Source organism: Cherax quadricarinatus, chromosome 31 (genome assembly GCF_038502225.1).
Source record: "Cherax quadricarinatus isolate ZL_2023a chromosome 31, ASM3850222v1, whole genome shotgun sequence".
Taxonomy (NCBI): Eukaryota; Metazoa; Arthropoda; class Malacostraca; order Decapoda; family Parastacidae; genus Cherax; species Cherax quadricarinatus.
Genome location: NC_091322.1, coordinates 14878678 through 14893677, shown reverse-complemented (window position 1 = coordinate 14893677; position 15000 = coordinate 14878678). Strand labels below are relative to the sequence as shown.

At 45.2% G+C, this 15000-nt stretch overlaps 1 protein-coding gene across 1 annotated transcript in view; it reads left to right on the top strand.

The window, feature by feature from the left end:
• LOC128699146 (uncharacterized) overlaps positions 1 to 15000 on the top strand; it is a 250767-nt gene that overhangs the window by 228567 nt on the left and 7200 nt on the right. The window contains exon 3 of the mRNA XM_070090213.1: positions 386 to 575. Coding sequence (XP_069946314.1) covers positions 386 to 575 — 190 coding nt within the window. The remainder of the gene's footprint in view (positions 1 to 385; positions 576 to 15000) is intronic.

Here is a 15000-nt window from a genome sequence, read left to right as displayed (position 1 = left end):
CAAATCTTGACTATAGTGAATTACTAACAGAGTCTGAGTTTTCTGGTCCTCAAGTACTCTCATAATATGGTGAAATCCAAATGTTATTTTAGCAGGTAACTTAATTTAATTTTAAACTAACTTCGATTTCTCTTCTGCATCTCCTTCAGCCTAGACAACTTCCTGACTTATTAACTAACCTCGTCTAAAAGCGACCTCCCAACTTTCCCTTCTTCGTCTGCTTCAGGTTGGTTGACTTCCTGACTTATATAAACCAACTTCGTCTAAAACTGACCTCTCAACTTTCTCTTCAGCGTCTCCTTCAGCCTGGAAAACCTCCTCACACATATGAACCAACTTCGTCTAAAAGTGGCCTAACAACTTTCCCCTTCTGTCTCTCCTTCAGGTTGGGCGACTTCTTCAGCTACAACAGCGGGTGTCCTCAGGGTTGGATGCAAATCAGTGAGAGGGAGAGACCTTACACTGATGGCTACTGGTGTGGCGACGGACGAGGCTTCAACGTTTACTTCAGCGAAACCTCGACCACTACACTCACACTGAAGAAGTTTATACCCATGGACTACATACACTTCGAGGTGGGTGCTGACGGCGTTGCTATTTCAGAATTTTTATGAAATTTCAGTGTTTTCGCTATGATTAAGAATTTTTTGATAGATGAATTAGACTAAAAGTGCCTAATTCTATAAATAATGATGATGATCTTTCCGTATCTAATTTAAAAAACAGGGAAATGTTATTATTTGAAATAACTGAAAAGTTGATGATGAAGAGTTTGTGTACAAATTTACTAATGGTTGCAAAAGTAGAAATGTGTAGCCTTTCTGGGGGGGGGGGGAAATGATTAGTCATGGTGCTTGATGGTCGATGATCAAACTATATGGTAGCTGGTGGTGGTAGTGGTACTGAATGGTGGATGCTGGAAATATATGGAAGCTGGTGGTACTGACTGACGGTTGTTAGAACTACCTGGCTGTTCGTGGAACTAAGCAACGGTTGACAACGATATACATCTACTTCTGGAACTTCACACACACTGGAACTTCACACACACTGGAACTTCACACACACAGAAACGTCACACACTGGAACTCTAAAGAATATTAAAGAAAAAGACGTTCCAAGGCAACAGCGAAATGCCAAAGCGAATTACACAGAGCATCACAACAAAATAAAAACTGCAAGAAAGCCAGAAGAATTCCAGGGAGTTAGACCCGCAAGACATCCAGAACACTTCAAGAGAGGCAGTGGCGTGGCACAGTGCCTACGATACATCTTCAGCAGTGCCCATCTGGCCGGAAAGGGAGAAACTTCATCCTGTCACGGGATTATATACAGCGTCTTTGAGGTGAATCGAAGATTGAGAAAGTTGCAGAGGCGATGCTGTATTTTCTCTCAAGGTGGGTATTGCAACGTCTCGCTCCACGCTCGGCAGGAATTAAAACGTCTCGCCCACCGCCACCTGTCTCTCGCCTCACACGGGTAATTAGGTTGTTAGTGAATATTGTGGAGGCTCGTTATTGGCTTCACGAGCACAAATAGTGTGTGTATGTGTGTGTGTGTGTGTGTGTGTGTGTGTGTGTGTGTGTGTGTGTGTGTGTGTGTGTGTGTGTGTGTGTGCGTGTGTACTCACCTATTTGTACTCACCTATTTGTGGTTGCAGGGGTCGAGTCATAGCTCCTGGCCCCGCCTCTTCACTGATTGCTACTAGGTCCTCTCTCTCCCTGCTACATGAGCTTTATCATACCTCGCCTTAAAACTATGTATGGTTCCCGCCGTGTATGTGTGTGTGTGTGTGTGTGTGTGTGTGTGTGTGTGTGTGTGTGTGTGTGTGTGTGTGTGTGTGTGTGTGTGTGTGTGTGTGTGTGTGTGTGTGTGTGTGTGTGTGTGTGTGAGTGTGTGTGTGTGTATGTGTGTGTGTGTGTGTGTGTGTATGTGTGTGTGTGTGTGTGTGTGTGTGTGTGTGTGTGTGTGTGTGTGTGTGTGTGCATGTGTATGTGTACTCACCTATTTGTTTGTACTCACCTATTTGTGGTTGCAGGGGTCGAGTCTTAGCTCCTGGCCCCGCCTCTTCACCGGTTGCTACTGGGCCCTCTCTCTCCCCGCTCCATGAGCTTTATCAAACCTCGTCTTAAAACTGTGTATGGTTCCTGCCTCCACTACGTCATTTTCTAGGCTATTCCACTGCCTTACAACTCTATGACTAAAGAAATACTTCCTAATATCTCTCTGACTCATTTGTGTCTTCAACTTCCAATTGTGGCCTCTTGTTTCTGTGTCCCCTCCCTGGAACATCCTGTCTTTGTCCACCTTATCTATTCCACGCAGTATTTTATATGTCGTTATCATGTCTCCCCTGACCCTCCTGTCCTCCAGTGTCGTCAGGCCGATTTCCCTTAATCTTTCTTCATAGGACATTCCCCTTAGCTCTGGAACTAACCTTGTGGCAAACCTTTGTACTTTCTCTAGTTTCTTGACGTGCTTTATCAAGTGCGGGTTCCAAACAGGTGCTGCATACTCCAGTATGGGCCTGACATACACGGTGTACAGTGTCTTGAACGATTCCTTACTAAGGTATGTGTGTGTGTGTGTGTGTGTGTGTATGTGTATGTGTGTGTGTGTGTGTGTGTGTGTGTGTGTGTGTGTGTGTGTGTGTGTGTGTGTGTGTGTGTGTGTGTGTGTGTGTGTGTGTGTGTGTGTGTATGTGTATGTGTGTGTGTGTGTGTGTGTGTGTGAGTGTGTGTGTGTGTGTGTGTGTGTGTGTGTGTGTGTGTGTGTGTGTGTGTGTGTGTGTGTGCACTTTTCAGACGTATTAAGGCAGAATTTTCGTGTTTTTACGTGGGTAGGTTGGTACGTGGGTAGGTTGGTACGTGGGTAGGTTGGTAGGTGGGTAGGTTGGTACGTGGGTACGTTGGTTCATGGGTAAGTTGGTACGTGGGTAGGATCGTACGTGGGTAGGTTGGTACGTAGGTAGGATGGTACGAGGGTAGGTTGGTACGTGGGTAGGAGGGTTAGTGGGTAGGTTGGTACGTAGGTCGGATGGTACATGGGTAGGTTGGTACGTGGGTAGGTTGGTACGTGGGTAGGTTGGTACGTGGGTAGGTTGGTACGTGGGTAGGTTGGTACCTTCTTGTATCCACAACGAGAAATTCGGCACTGCTCCTTAAGTTCAATTTTTGCTGACATTAAGAGTGAAGCTCTCTTTCTTCAGCTCACTTTCCTCTTTCTCTCTATCCCTTGCTCTCTCTCTCTCTCTCTCTCCCACTATCTTTTCTGCCTTTTTTCTGTTCGTCTCTCTCACTTTTCCACTTCCCTTCCTCTCTCTCTCTCTCTCATTTTCCTTCCTATTTTTTCTCATCCTTCCTCGCCTTTTAGATCTCGGTCTTCTATTACCTTCTCATCTTTCTCATTTTCATTGATGATTTCTCTCATTATTCTCATTCGTTTCTTAATAGTAATCAATTTTTAGCGTTATCTATCTCTTCCACGTCATTAATCTCTCCCTGTCTTTCTAGATTCTTACACAAATAACACGCACATAGAAGGGAGGAGCTTACGACGACGTAAACCTGACTTCGACCTTGTTCAACGTTATCGTGTCATCTGTCCCTCTCTGCCATATTTCTATGGTCTTCCCGAAACTCATAAACCTGATATTCCTCTACGTCCTATTATACCTTCTAGAGGTTCTGTCTCATATTCACTTGCTTCTTGGCTGGCCAAAATCCTCACTTCCTTTCTTGGTACTTTTTCTCCTTCCCACCTCCGTCACTCTCAAGACTTCATTGAACGGGTTCGCTCTCTCCCGACCTGTAAGATGCTTAGTCTTGATGTTGAGTCCCTCTTCACCAATGTTACTCTTGATAATGTCCTTGATTTTCTTAGAGAGAAGGCCAGTGATGAGTTACTTCATCTCCCTATACCTACTGATGTTTTTCTTGATCTTATCTGCCTCTGTGTGGACTCTAATTCCTTTTCCTTCCAAGGGAAATATTATTCTCAAACCTTCGGTGTGGCTATGGGCTCTCCTCTCTCTCTTGTCCTTGCTAATCTTTACATGGAATACTTCGAGACTGTTCTTCTTCCTACTATCGATGTGCGACCTTCACTCTGGCTCCGCTATGTTGATGACATCTTTGCTCTGTGGCCTCATGACTCCAGTCTCTTCCAACCTTTTCTTGATGCTCTTAATAATCTTGCCCCTTCCATTAAGTTTAAAGCTGAATGGGAATCTAATTCCTTGCTTCTTTTTCTTGATGTTCATGTCCACCGCTCAGATACAGGTTTTTACTTTTCCGTTTACCGAAACCTATGCACAGTGGCATGTACATTCACTACTTTTCTTATCATGCTTCTTCTGTCAAGAAGAGTGTTCTTATCTCTCTCTTTCCTTGTGCGAAATTTTCACTCTTCATAATTCATTTTCCTGTCTTGGCTACCCTTTTCATGTCATAGACTCTGCCCTCTCACGTGCTAAACGTAATTTCTTCTCTCCCAAACTCTACTCCTGGGAACTCCTCTGTCCTCTGCCTTCCCTACATTTCCGGTCTTTCTAATCTCAACAACTCTCTCCGTTCCTTAGACATCAAACTTACTTTCCGCCAGACTAACACTCTTCGCACTAATCTCGTTCATACCTCTCTTCCCTCTATAGCTACTCCTGGTGTCTACTCTATTTCTTGTTCCTCCTGTTCTCTTCAGTAGTTTGGGGAAACTGGCCGATCTCTTTCTTACAGACTTAGGGAGCACAAAAGTAGTGTTAGGCTTGCTGACACTAACAATGCTCTTTTCTGTCACGTCAGAGATCACAGCCATCCTATTGGCTTGTCTTCTGCTAAAACTGTCTTCCCTACTTCCAACTTTAACAGTCGCCGTCTGGTTGCATCCTCCCTTATACACAACTTTCCTTGTATGAATCCTAGTCCTGGCTTCGTCTCTGTAGATGCCTTCCTCTCCCACTTCATTGTAAAATGCTCCAAACTTCAGAACACCCGTGACTTACCTGATTCATTTTTCTTCTTCTCCCTCTTCCCCTTTCTTCTTTTCTTTATCTCCCTTGAGTTGTCTTTCTTCTGAGTTGTCTTACCCCCATCCCTGTGTGTTCTTGCTCTTACCCTCTGTGGGCACCAGCTCCCTTGCAGTGCTCCTCTTTCTTACTATTTGACTGGCCCCTCCTCCACTATACTACCTTCCCCACTACTACCTTCTACCTCCACTACTACCACTACCACCTTCTGCCTATATATACTGTAAATGGTCCAAGTCGGACCGAAACGTTGTCGTAAGCTCCACTCTTCTATGTGTGGGTTATTTGTGTTTCGTTCCAGCCACGGTATTGTGCCTTTTTTATATTTTTAGATTCTTATTTTTTTCTGTTCAAATTGCACTGGCGAAGTTAGTCTCTAACTTCGCCACTGCAATTTGAACAGAAAAAATAAGAATCTAGAAATAACAAAAAAGGCACAATACCGTGGCTGGAACGATACACCAATAACCCGCACATAGAATAGTGGAGCTTACGACAACGTTTCGGTCCGACTTGGACCATTTACAAAGTCACATTAACGAACAGGATGTCCGTATGTATAATGTTTGCCAAGACCGGAGTCCTGGCACGGGTCTTAATCTTGCGTTGACCCGTCTCTGGCTCCCGAGGGAGAAAGGTTTCTGCAATGTTGCAACGTATGCTGATCAAGCACTGTTCTGGTCAGTTCATCTGATGCGTCTCATAAGCGACAACACCGTATGCACTCCTAACTGTGGACACTAGCGAGGAGGAGGATATATCGTTATCACGGGCAACAGTTTGTCTGATTCGTTGACTCCATGGTACAGTAGTGTAGCCGTAGTCATCTTTGGGTCTTCTTCGGGAGGGGACATCAATGGTAGTTGCCTGCGGAGTGTCTCAGTAGTTTGGCACTCCAGGAGATAGTGTATTAAGTGTATTAGGGGGCGCTGGACAACGTGCTGGCAGTGCTGGCACATCCCCTCCTTTGCCTTGTCTACCATCATCTTGGCTGTGCCAAAGCCCAAACGAAGCCGATGGATGGCGGTACACTGCGCTCTGGACCAGCTTCTATCATATGGAGGGGGTTCTCCCTGAGTCGCTGCTTGCTACCACTTTTGAGATGGGGTATCACCTAGGACCTCCCCCATAAGTTTCATTGCTCTGGCGGCCACCAGTTTGGTCTGGCATAAGCTAATGGGGACAGTAATCCCAACATGTGGATAATCTGTGGTTGCCTTGGCTGCATCATCTGCCGCCTCATTTCCCCGGATGCCAGCATGGCTGGGGTTTTAGTTTAATGTCGATCTGTTACCCTGAACTTCTAAGGCTGTCACTATGCTCAGAATCGATGTGATGAGGTGAACATTGTCCTGTGGTTGGGGATGGGAGAGGGCGTTGATTGCAGAGGTGGAGTCAACATGTATGACAGGTCGGAGTCGGTGTCGTAGGGCATGTGACAATGCCTGTTGAATCGCCACCAACTCAGCTTGAAGGATCGTGCAGTGGTCAAGGAGTCGCCAGCCTTGTGTGTGACCATTGTGGTACAGTCCATCTGCTGCTCTCTTCCTGTCAGGGTCGACAGAACGATCTATGAAATACACTGCACCTGAGCGTCCCTCTGCCATTGCCATGTTTGTCTCAGATTGATTGCTGAGGGTATCATGACTGCAGAGACGCTTACAGGTAGGTAGTTGCATAACGCAAACATCGGCCGGATCTGGGCGCCAGGGAGGTGGTGGATGATACCCAGCAACAGGAAGGTCACAACTCTTCTCAAGGAATAGTTGTATAGGCAGCAGCTTCCACCCAGCAGCACAAAACGAACGAATCCAGGAGTAGTCCGTGAAGAAAGTTGGATCTTGTGTCATGGTTTTCAATATCCGTCTCCTTAGTGGGGTACCTTGCTGCCGGTGCAGAATCGTGGCTACTATGCAGGCGTTTATGTATGTTATTCTGTCAGCCAGGGAAGGATGCCGGGCCTCAGATCTGAGACATACTGTGCTGGTCTAGATGGGGGCCCAAGCATAGTTCTTATCGCCTGGTTTTGTACGACCTTCACCCTTTGCCTGCTCTGCGGGAAGAGATGAGCCAACGCCGGTGCACCGTAGTCAATGAGCGAGCGCACAGCTTGTATATATATATATATATATATATATATATATATATATATATATATATATATATATATATATATATATATATATATATATATATATATATATATATATATTTATATATATATATATATACATATATATATATATATTTATATATATATATATATATATATATATATATATATATATATACATATATATATATATACATATATATATATACATATACACGATATGATGTAGGGCGAAATGACAGTAGTTTGTTGGATTATGTATTGGTAGATAAAAGACTGTTGAGTAGACTTCAGGATGTACATGTTTATAGAGGGGCCACAGATATATCAGATCACTTTCTAGTTGTAGCTACACTGAGAGTAAAAGGTAGATGGGATACAAGGAGAATAGAAGCATCAGGGAAGAGAGAGGTGAAGGTTTATAAACTAAAAGAGGAGGCAGTTAGGGTAAGATATAAACAGCTATTGGAGGATAGATGGGCTAATGAGAGCATAGGCAATGGGGTCGAAGAGGTATGGGGTAGGTTTAAAAATGTAGTGTTAGAGTGTTCAGCAGAAGTTTGTGGTTACAGGAAAGTGGGTGCAGGAGGGAAGAGGAGCGATTGGTGGAATGATGATGTAAAGAGAGTAGTAAGGGAGAAAAAGTTAGCATATGAGAAGTTTTTACAAAGTAGAAGTGATGCAAGGAGGGAAGAGTATATGGAGAAAAAGAGAGAAGTTAAGAGAGTGGTGAAGCAATGTAAAAAGAGAGCAAATGAGAGAGTGGGTGAGATGTTATCAACAAATTTTGTTGAAAATAAGAAAAAGTTTTGGAGTGAGATTAACAAGTTAAGAAAGCCTAGAGAACAAATGGATTTGTCAGTTAAAAATAGGAGAGGAGAGTTATTAAATGGAGAGTTAGAGGTATTGGGAAGATGGAAGGAATATTTTGAGGAATTGTTAAATGTTGATGAAGATAGGGAAGCTGTGATTTCGTGTATAGGGCAAGGAGGAATAACATCTTGTAGGAGTGAGGAAGAGCCAGTTGTGAGTGTGGGGGAAGTTCGTGATGCAGTAGGTAAAATGAAAGGGGGTAAGGCAGCCGGGATTGATGGGATAAAGATAGAAATGTTAAAACCAGGTGGGGATATAGTTTTGGAGGGGTTGGTGCAATTATTTAATAAATGTATGGAAGAGGGTAAGGTACCTAGGGATTGGCAGAGAGCATGCATAGTTCCTTTGTATAAAGGCAAAGGGGATAAAAGAGAGTGCAAAAATTATAGGGGGATAAGTCTGTTGAGTGTACCTGGTAAAGTGTATGGTAGAGTTATAATTGAAAGAATTAAGAGTAAGACGGAGAATAGGATAGCAGATGAACAAGGAGGCTTTAGGAAAGGTAGGGGGTGTGTGGACCAGGTGTTTACAGTGAAACATATAAGTGAACAGTATTTAGATAAGGCTAAAGAGGTCTTTGTGGCATTTATGGATTTGGAAAAGGCGTATGACAGGGTGGATAGGGGGGCAATGTGGCAGATGTTGCAAGTGTATGGTGTAGGAGGTAGGTTACTGAAAGCAGTGAAGAGTTTTTACGAGGATAGTGAGGCTCAAGTTAGAGTATGTAGGAAAGAGGGAAATTTTTTCCCAGTAAAAGTAGGCCTTAGACAAGGATGTGTGATGTCACCGTGGTTGTTTAATATATTTATAGATGGGGTTGTAAGAGAAGTAAATGCGAGGGTCTTGGCAAGAGGCGTGGAGTTAAAAGATAAAGAATCACACACAAAGTGGGAGTTGTCACAGCTGCTCTTTGCTGATGACACTGTGCTCTTGGGAGATTCTGAAGAGAAGTTGCAGAGATTGGTGGATGAATTTGGTAGGGTGTGCAAAAGAAGAAAATTAAAGGTGAATACAGGAAAGAGTAAGGTTATGAGGATAACAAAAAGATTAGGTGATGAAAGATTGAATATCAGATTGGAGGGAGAGAGTATGGAGGAGGTGAACGTATTCAGATATTTGGGAGTGGACGTGTCAGCGGATGGGTCTATGAAAGATGAGGTGAATCATAGAATTGATGAGGGAAAAGAGTGAGTGGTGCACTTAGGAGTCTGTGGAGACAAAGAACTTTGTCCTTGGAGGCAAAGAGGGGAATGTATGAGAGTATAGTTTTACCAACGCTCTTATATGGGTGTGAAGCGTGGGTGATGAATGTTGCAGCGAGGAGAAGGCTGGAGGCAGTGGAGATGTCATGTCTGAGGGCAATGTGTGGTGTGAATATAATGCAGAGAATTCGTAGTTTGGAAGTTAGGAGGAGGTGCGGGATTACCAAAACTGTTGTCCAGAGGGCTGAGGAAGGGTTGTTGAGGTGGTTCGGACATGTAGAGAGAATGGAGCAAAACAGAATGACTTCAAGAGTGTATCAGTCTGTAGTGGAAGGAAGGCGGGGTAGGGGTCGGCCTAGGAAGGGTTGGAGGGAGGGGGTAAAGGAGGTTTTGTGTGCGAGGGGCTTGGACTTCCAGCAGGCATGCGTGAGCGTGTTTGATAGGAGTGAATGGAGACAAATGGTTTTTAATACTTGACGTGCTGTTGGAGTGTGAGCAAAGTAACATTTATGAAGGGATTCAGGGAAACCGGCAGGCCGGACTTGAGTCCTGGAGATGGGAAGTACAGTGCCTGCACTCTGAAGGAGGGGTGTTAATGTTGCAGTTTAAAAACTGTAGTGTAAAGCACCCTTCTGGCAAGACAGTGATGGAGTGAATGATGGTGAAAGTTTTTCTTTTTCGGGCCACCCTGCCTTGGTGGGAATCGGCCGGTGTGATAATAAAAAAAAAATAAATATATATATATATATATACATAAATATATATATATATATATATATATATATATATATATATATATATATATATATATATATATATATATATATATATATATATATATATATATATATATATATATATATATATATATATATATATATATATATATATATATATATATATATATATATATATATATATATATATATATATATATATATATATATATATGTATATGTATATATATATATATATATATATATATATATATATATATATATATATATATATATATATATATATATATATATATATATATAGTACAAGTGATGTTCTTCTTTGCTCGCCCCTTCACGGTGCCTCGTCATGGCTCTCATGGCGTTGAGTCTGAGTAGAGCACGTGACCTGACATACTCGGCCTGTTTCTGAAAGGTCGGCTTTTTATCTAATGTAGATTCCCAAGTACAGGTAGGAGCCGGTCCTCTCAAGTTCTATATTCTGAATATGTAATCTATTCACAGGATCTGGTCCCTTGAACATCATTGCAAGAGATTTCTCGGCGGAGATCTTGAGGCCTAGTTCCTTGCAAGACTGCGTTATTAGGTCCAAAGCTTTCTGGGCCTGTCGCTCCAAATAGCCTTTCCCAGTCACTACGAGCGCAAGATTATCAGCATAGCTGAGGAGCTGCGTTCCACTATGAAAGGGAAGGCTCACAAGTTCCTGCATAAGGACGTTAAACAGGGTAGGACTGAACACATCTCCTTTTGGCGTGCCGTTTTCCAGGGTTTTAAAGCAAGAGTAGTGTCCCTGAAAGCTGACACAGGCCTGCCTGTCCCTGAGGTAGGACTCTATCCTGGCCAGGAGGCGTCCTTTGATCCCCTTCCGAGCTAGTATTGCTAGAATTGCTGTGGGGCTGGCTAGCTCAAATGCCTTCTCGAGGTCGAGGTAGACGACGATACTAGGTTTCCTGTTACTAATCTGGCTTAGTAGGATGGTTATGCACTCTGCTGTACCCACTCCTTTGGTGAAGCCAAATATGTGATGATGAGGCGGTCCAAGCTTCCATAGGAGGCGGTTTAGCACCATCCTCTCAGCAGTCTTGGCTAAACAGCTGGTCAGCGATATGGGTCTCATACTGCCTGGGTCCTTGGGCTTTGAAATTGGTACAATGGTAGCCTTCTGCCAAGCTGCTGGGAGTGTCCCGGCCCTCCATGACTTGTTTATGACGTCTAGTATGGCCTCCCATCCACTCTTACCAGCCCGTGCAATCATGGAGTATGTGACTCCATCTATGCCCGGAGCAGTGTCACCTGTGTTCTTAATGGCACGTCGGAGTTCCAAGTCCGTGAGGTATTCAGACTCACATGCAGCTTGTATCGTTAACTGGCGCTTGGCAGAAGATCTGTCTGTATATTCCGGATGTCCTGTGGGAGCTGAGTGGAGGCTCCCCTGGAAGTGAAGAGCTCCACCAGTTTCTCAGCTTCATGGGATGAGATAGGGTGTGCTGGTGGTCTCGACTTCCTTTTGCTAGTTGCGATGTTAAGCTTGCCCCATATCTCAGATAAGATTGTGTGATGCCCAAATTTTGAGCACCACTCCAGCCATTTCTCAGTTTTTACTCTGACATGATGCACAATGGCTCTCGGAGTATTACTGTTCTCTGCTGTAGAGTTACGCCTGTATAGCTTCCTAAAAGAGTTGATGCGGTGGTTCTGCTCCCGCACCTCATCGTTATAGAACCACCAGTCTCTTTTGTGAGTGCGTCCTGCGGACTTCTTTGGAATTGCGCACTCTGCTGCCTGGATGAGAACAGTGATTAGTTCCTATTCAGCTGTATCAGAGTCTTCGGATAGAGTATATATGGACCACCAGTCATGAAGATAATACTGGAACACCTTCCAGTTGGCCCTCTTTAAATCCCATATAGGAGGCACCACAACTGTGGGGGGCCTGTTGATGTTGAAGGTGGTGATCACTGAAAAGTGGTCACTGACAAGGTTAGGATGAGTTTACATGACTCACGAAATCGTAATGATACGATTGCAAGCAAACCATACCACGGGTGGGGTTTGAACCCTTAGTATGGTTAGGATGAGTTTTCCATGTGGTTCCCGCTGCGAGTTGTCTTGTCCCGAAGGTACGGTCGAGGCAGTCACCCAACAGGTGTGTGGGGTCTCCATTGTTTAGCAATTTTGCCTTTGGAATATCGTTGCAGAACTGGTTGCTGAGTGAGTGTGCAGCATTGGGTGATGTGCGTTGAAGTCTCCACCCACAATAATACACTCAGTGCGTGCTAGCGCGAGGAGCCGTGCAATGTCGAGAGTGTATCTTGGGTTCTTTTAGATGTTATAGATGGTAATGGGCGCCCCAGGTACGTGTACAAGGTTGGCCTGTGCCTCGACATCCTCCCCACAGTCCACAGGGTTGGCTATAACCTCGTGAGGTATTGCATCTGATACGAATGCAGCTGTGCTTCTTCAGTGAACGCCTGCATCCATGTACCGAAAACACCCAGCAAAACCTGGGAGTCTTGGGCATATAGCTGGGACAGTCAGAGTTTCTTGTAGCAAGACGATGTCAACCCGATCCCGAATTACTGCCTCCAGCAAGAGGTGCTGTTTGCCCCTCGGGTCCTGAATGTTCCACTGTAGGACCTTGAGAGCGTGATTTGGTGCAGGAGTTATTCCATCGCTGTTATTTCCTGAGCTGGGGACTGAGCCCTGCCCGCTCTGAGAGCCTGCAAATTCATGGTATCCACCGTCTCCTCGGTCAGTAAGCACACCCTCAGGAGCGTGCTGACCATCTGCCGGAACACGCTCTGCTGTTCCGTGGAGTTTATTGTGTTGCGAATAATATCCGTGAACGCCTTGATGAGTGCTACGAGATCCTCCCTGGTGAGGGCCTGCGTTGACATTGGGTTCGAAGCAGTGGATATTACCTGGGCTGTTGTGATCTGTGGGAGCTGCTGCGGGTTGGATTTCTTTACTGTGAGCACCGTGGTCTGTTGCTGTATGCTAGGTTGGGTAGCCGGCATCTGCTGGTGAGGTGCAGACATAGCCAGGGGAGCCTGCATAGCAGCTTTGCCGGGCAAGGAGTGTCTGCGTTTTCGTGTTATGGCCGGTGGGGGCTCGTGTGGTGCCGTCTCCTGATCACGTTGACCAGATGTTCCCTGTTGACGCCCCTTGTTCCTTTTGTTTTTGTTTCTTCGTTGAAGCAGCGGGGCAGGAGGCTCCTGTCCATGACGCCTGGTTCAAGTTTCGAGGGTTGGGAATTCCTGGGCAGTGAGTTGGGTGACCTGATGAGAGGTCTGCGGTATGGCAGGGTTCTCTGCACCCATCGTCTGCTGAGAGTGATGACCTGCTATAGCCTGCTGCCGAGTTGTTGACGTCTTCCAGGCTCCTTGAATTCTGGCGAGCCTCTCGGGGCATTGTGGAGTGGGTGGCGATGCATTTTTCAACTTGGTGATGCAGTCCTCGGTAGGGTGGCGCTGGCTGCAGACACCGCAACAGCGAACTGGTTTTGCCGTGAAGGTGCTGACGTTGTACCTGCCCCAAGAACCGAGGTCCAGCTGGGATGGCAGCGGTCCTACATGCTGTATGAGGACCTACCGGGTTGGTGCGTTGCCTGCCGTCTTTGCCTTGGGACGCTGAGCTGACACCACATTGGGTTGAGCTGCTGTTGCCTCGATGAGAATCATCAGCGGGTATCGCATCACTATACCCTTGGTGATCTTCTGCCGAGAGTCCAGTTCCTCCAGGGTGAAGGAGCGGTCTGTCTCCATGACTTTCTTCAAAGTGGTGCACATTTCCTTGTTGAGAGGAGTCAGTATTGGTTCTCCCCTCAGGTTGAACCATATCTTGAACCTCAGGTTGTGTCGTGATTCCAGGCTTGTAACCACACCATAGTGGGTTCTGTGCTCCCCGTAAGATTTCACCTTGAATTTGCCAGGTCGGTTGAGCTGGTTTGCCTGCTCCTTGGACGGACGGCACTTCTTGTTGTTGTCCACATTGATCCATCCTTCTTGGTTCTCGGGGGATGGGGTGTTTATTCCCTCCCCTGTTTCCATATTCGCTGGCTCCATGGTTGGAACTGTCAGATCTGCTACAATGTGAGCAGGATCTTCCTCTTCCTCTGATGACACGAAGTGGTCTCGCAACTTCTTCGCTAGAATTGCGCCCCACATTTCCAAATTCGAGTCCTCCGTCGTGTTCGTGGAGCATCGTGACCTCTTCTTTTCGGCAGAAGCCATGTGCCTATTTAGTGATGTCTGTGATGTCTGTTCTGGACCACCGTGTCTGCCTTATTTTTTCTGTTCAAATTGCACTGGCGAAGTTAGAGACTAACTTCGCCAGTGCAATTTGAACAGAAAAAATAAGAATCTAGAAATATCAAAAAAGGCACAATACCGTGGCTGGAACGATACACAAATAACACGCACAAAGAAGACGACGACGTTTCGGTCCGACTTGAACCATTTACAAAGTCCCACTAACGAACAGGAGAGAAGGAGGGAGTATATGTAGGCAGGAAGTGGTAGTAGTGGAAGTAGAAGGTAGTAGTGGAGAAGGTAGTACGTGGAGGAGGAGCCAATCAAATACTCTCTCTTTCTCTCTCTTTCTCTCTCTCGTAACTTTCCCGCCTCCCTTTCACCCAATATTACTCATTCACGTTTTACCTTCCCGTATTTCTCATCCTTCGAGGTCCACTCACCAACCTACACATAAAAAACATATCTCTCATTATTTCCATTTAATTACTTCTCCTCTCCCTTCTCTCCTCTCCACTGCTCTTCCACCAGACCCTCCGGATATCACAGCAGTGGTGATGAGAGTCGATGGTTGCACAAGCTCTACGCTCAGGGTAGAGCTTTATAAAGCCATGAACTGATTAATGCCCAAACCTGAGCCAAATGTTGTCCCAGTGAAAGAAAGCTCCACCTGGGTATTGGGTACATACCCATGCCACTGTGAAATGGGTCTAGACAGTAGTTACATACTTATCTTGAAGGTTCCTGTTGTCTCTTGTGTGTTCCTGTGTACCCATATACTCTTCCTATACGACAGCTGGAG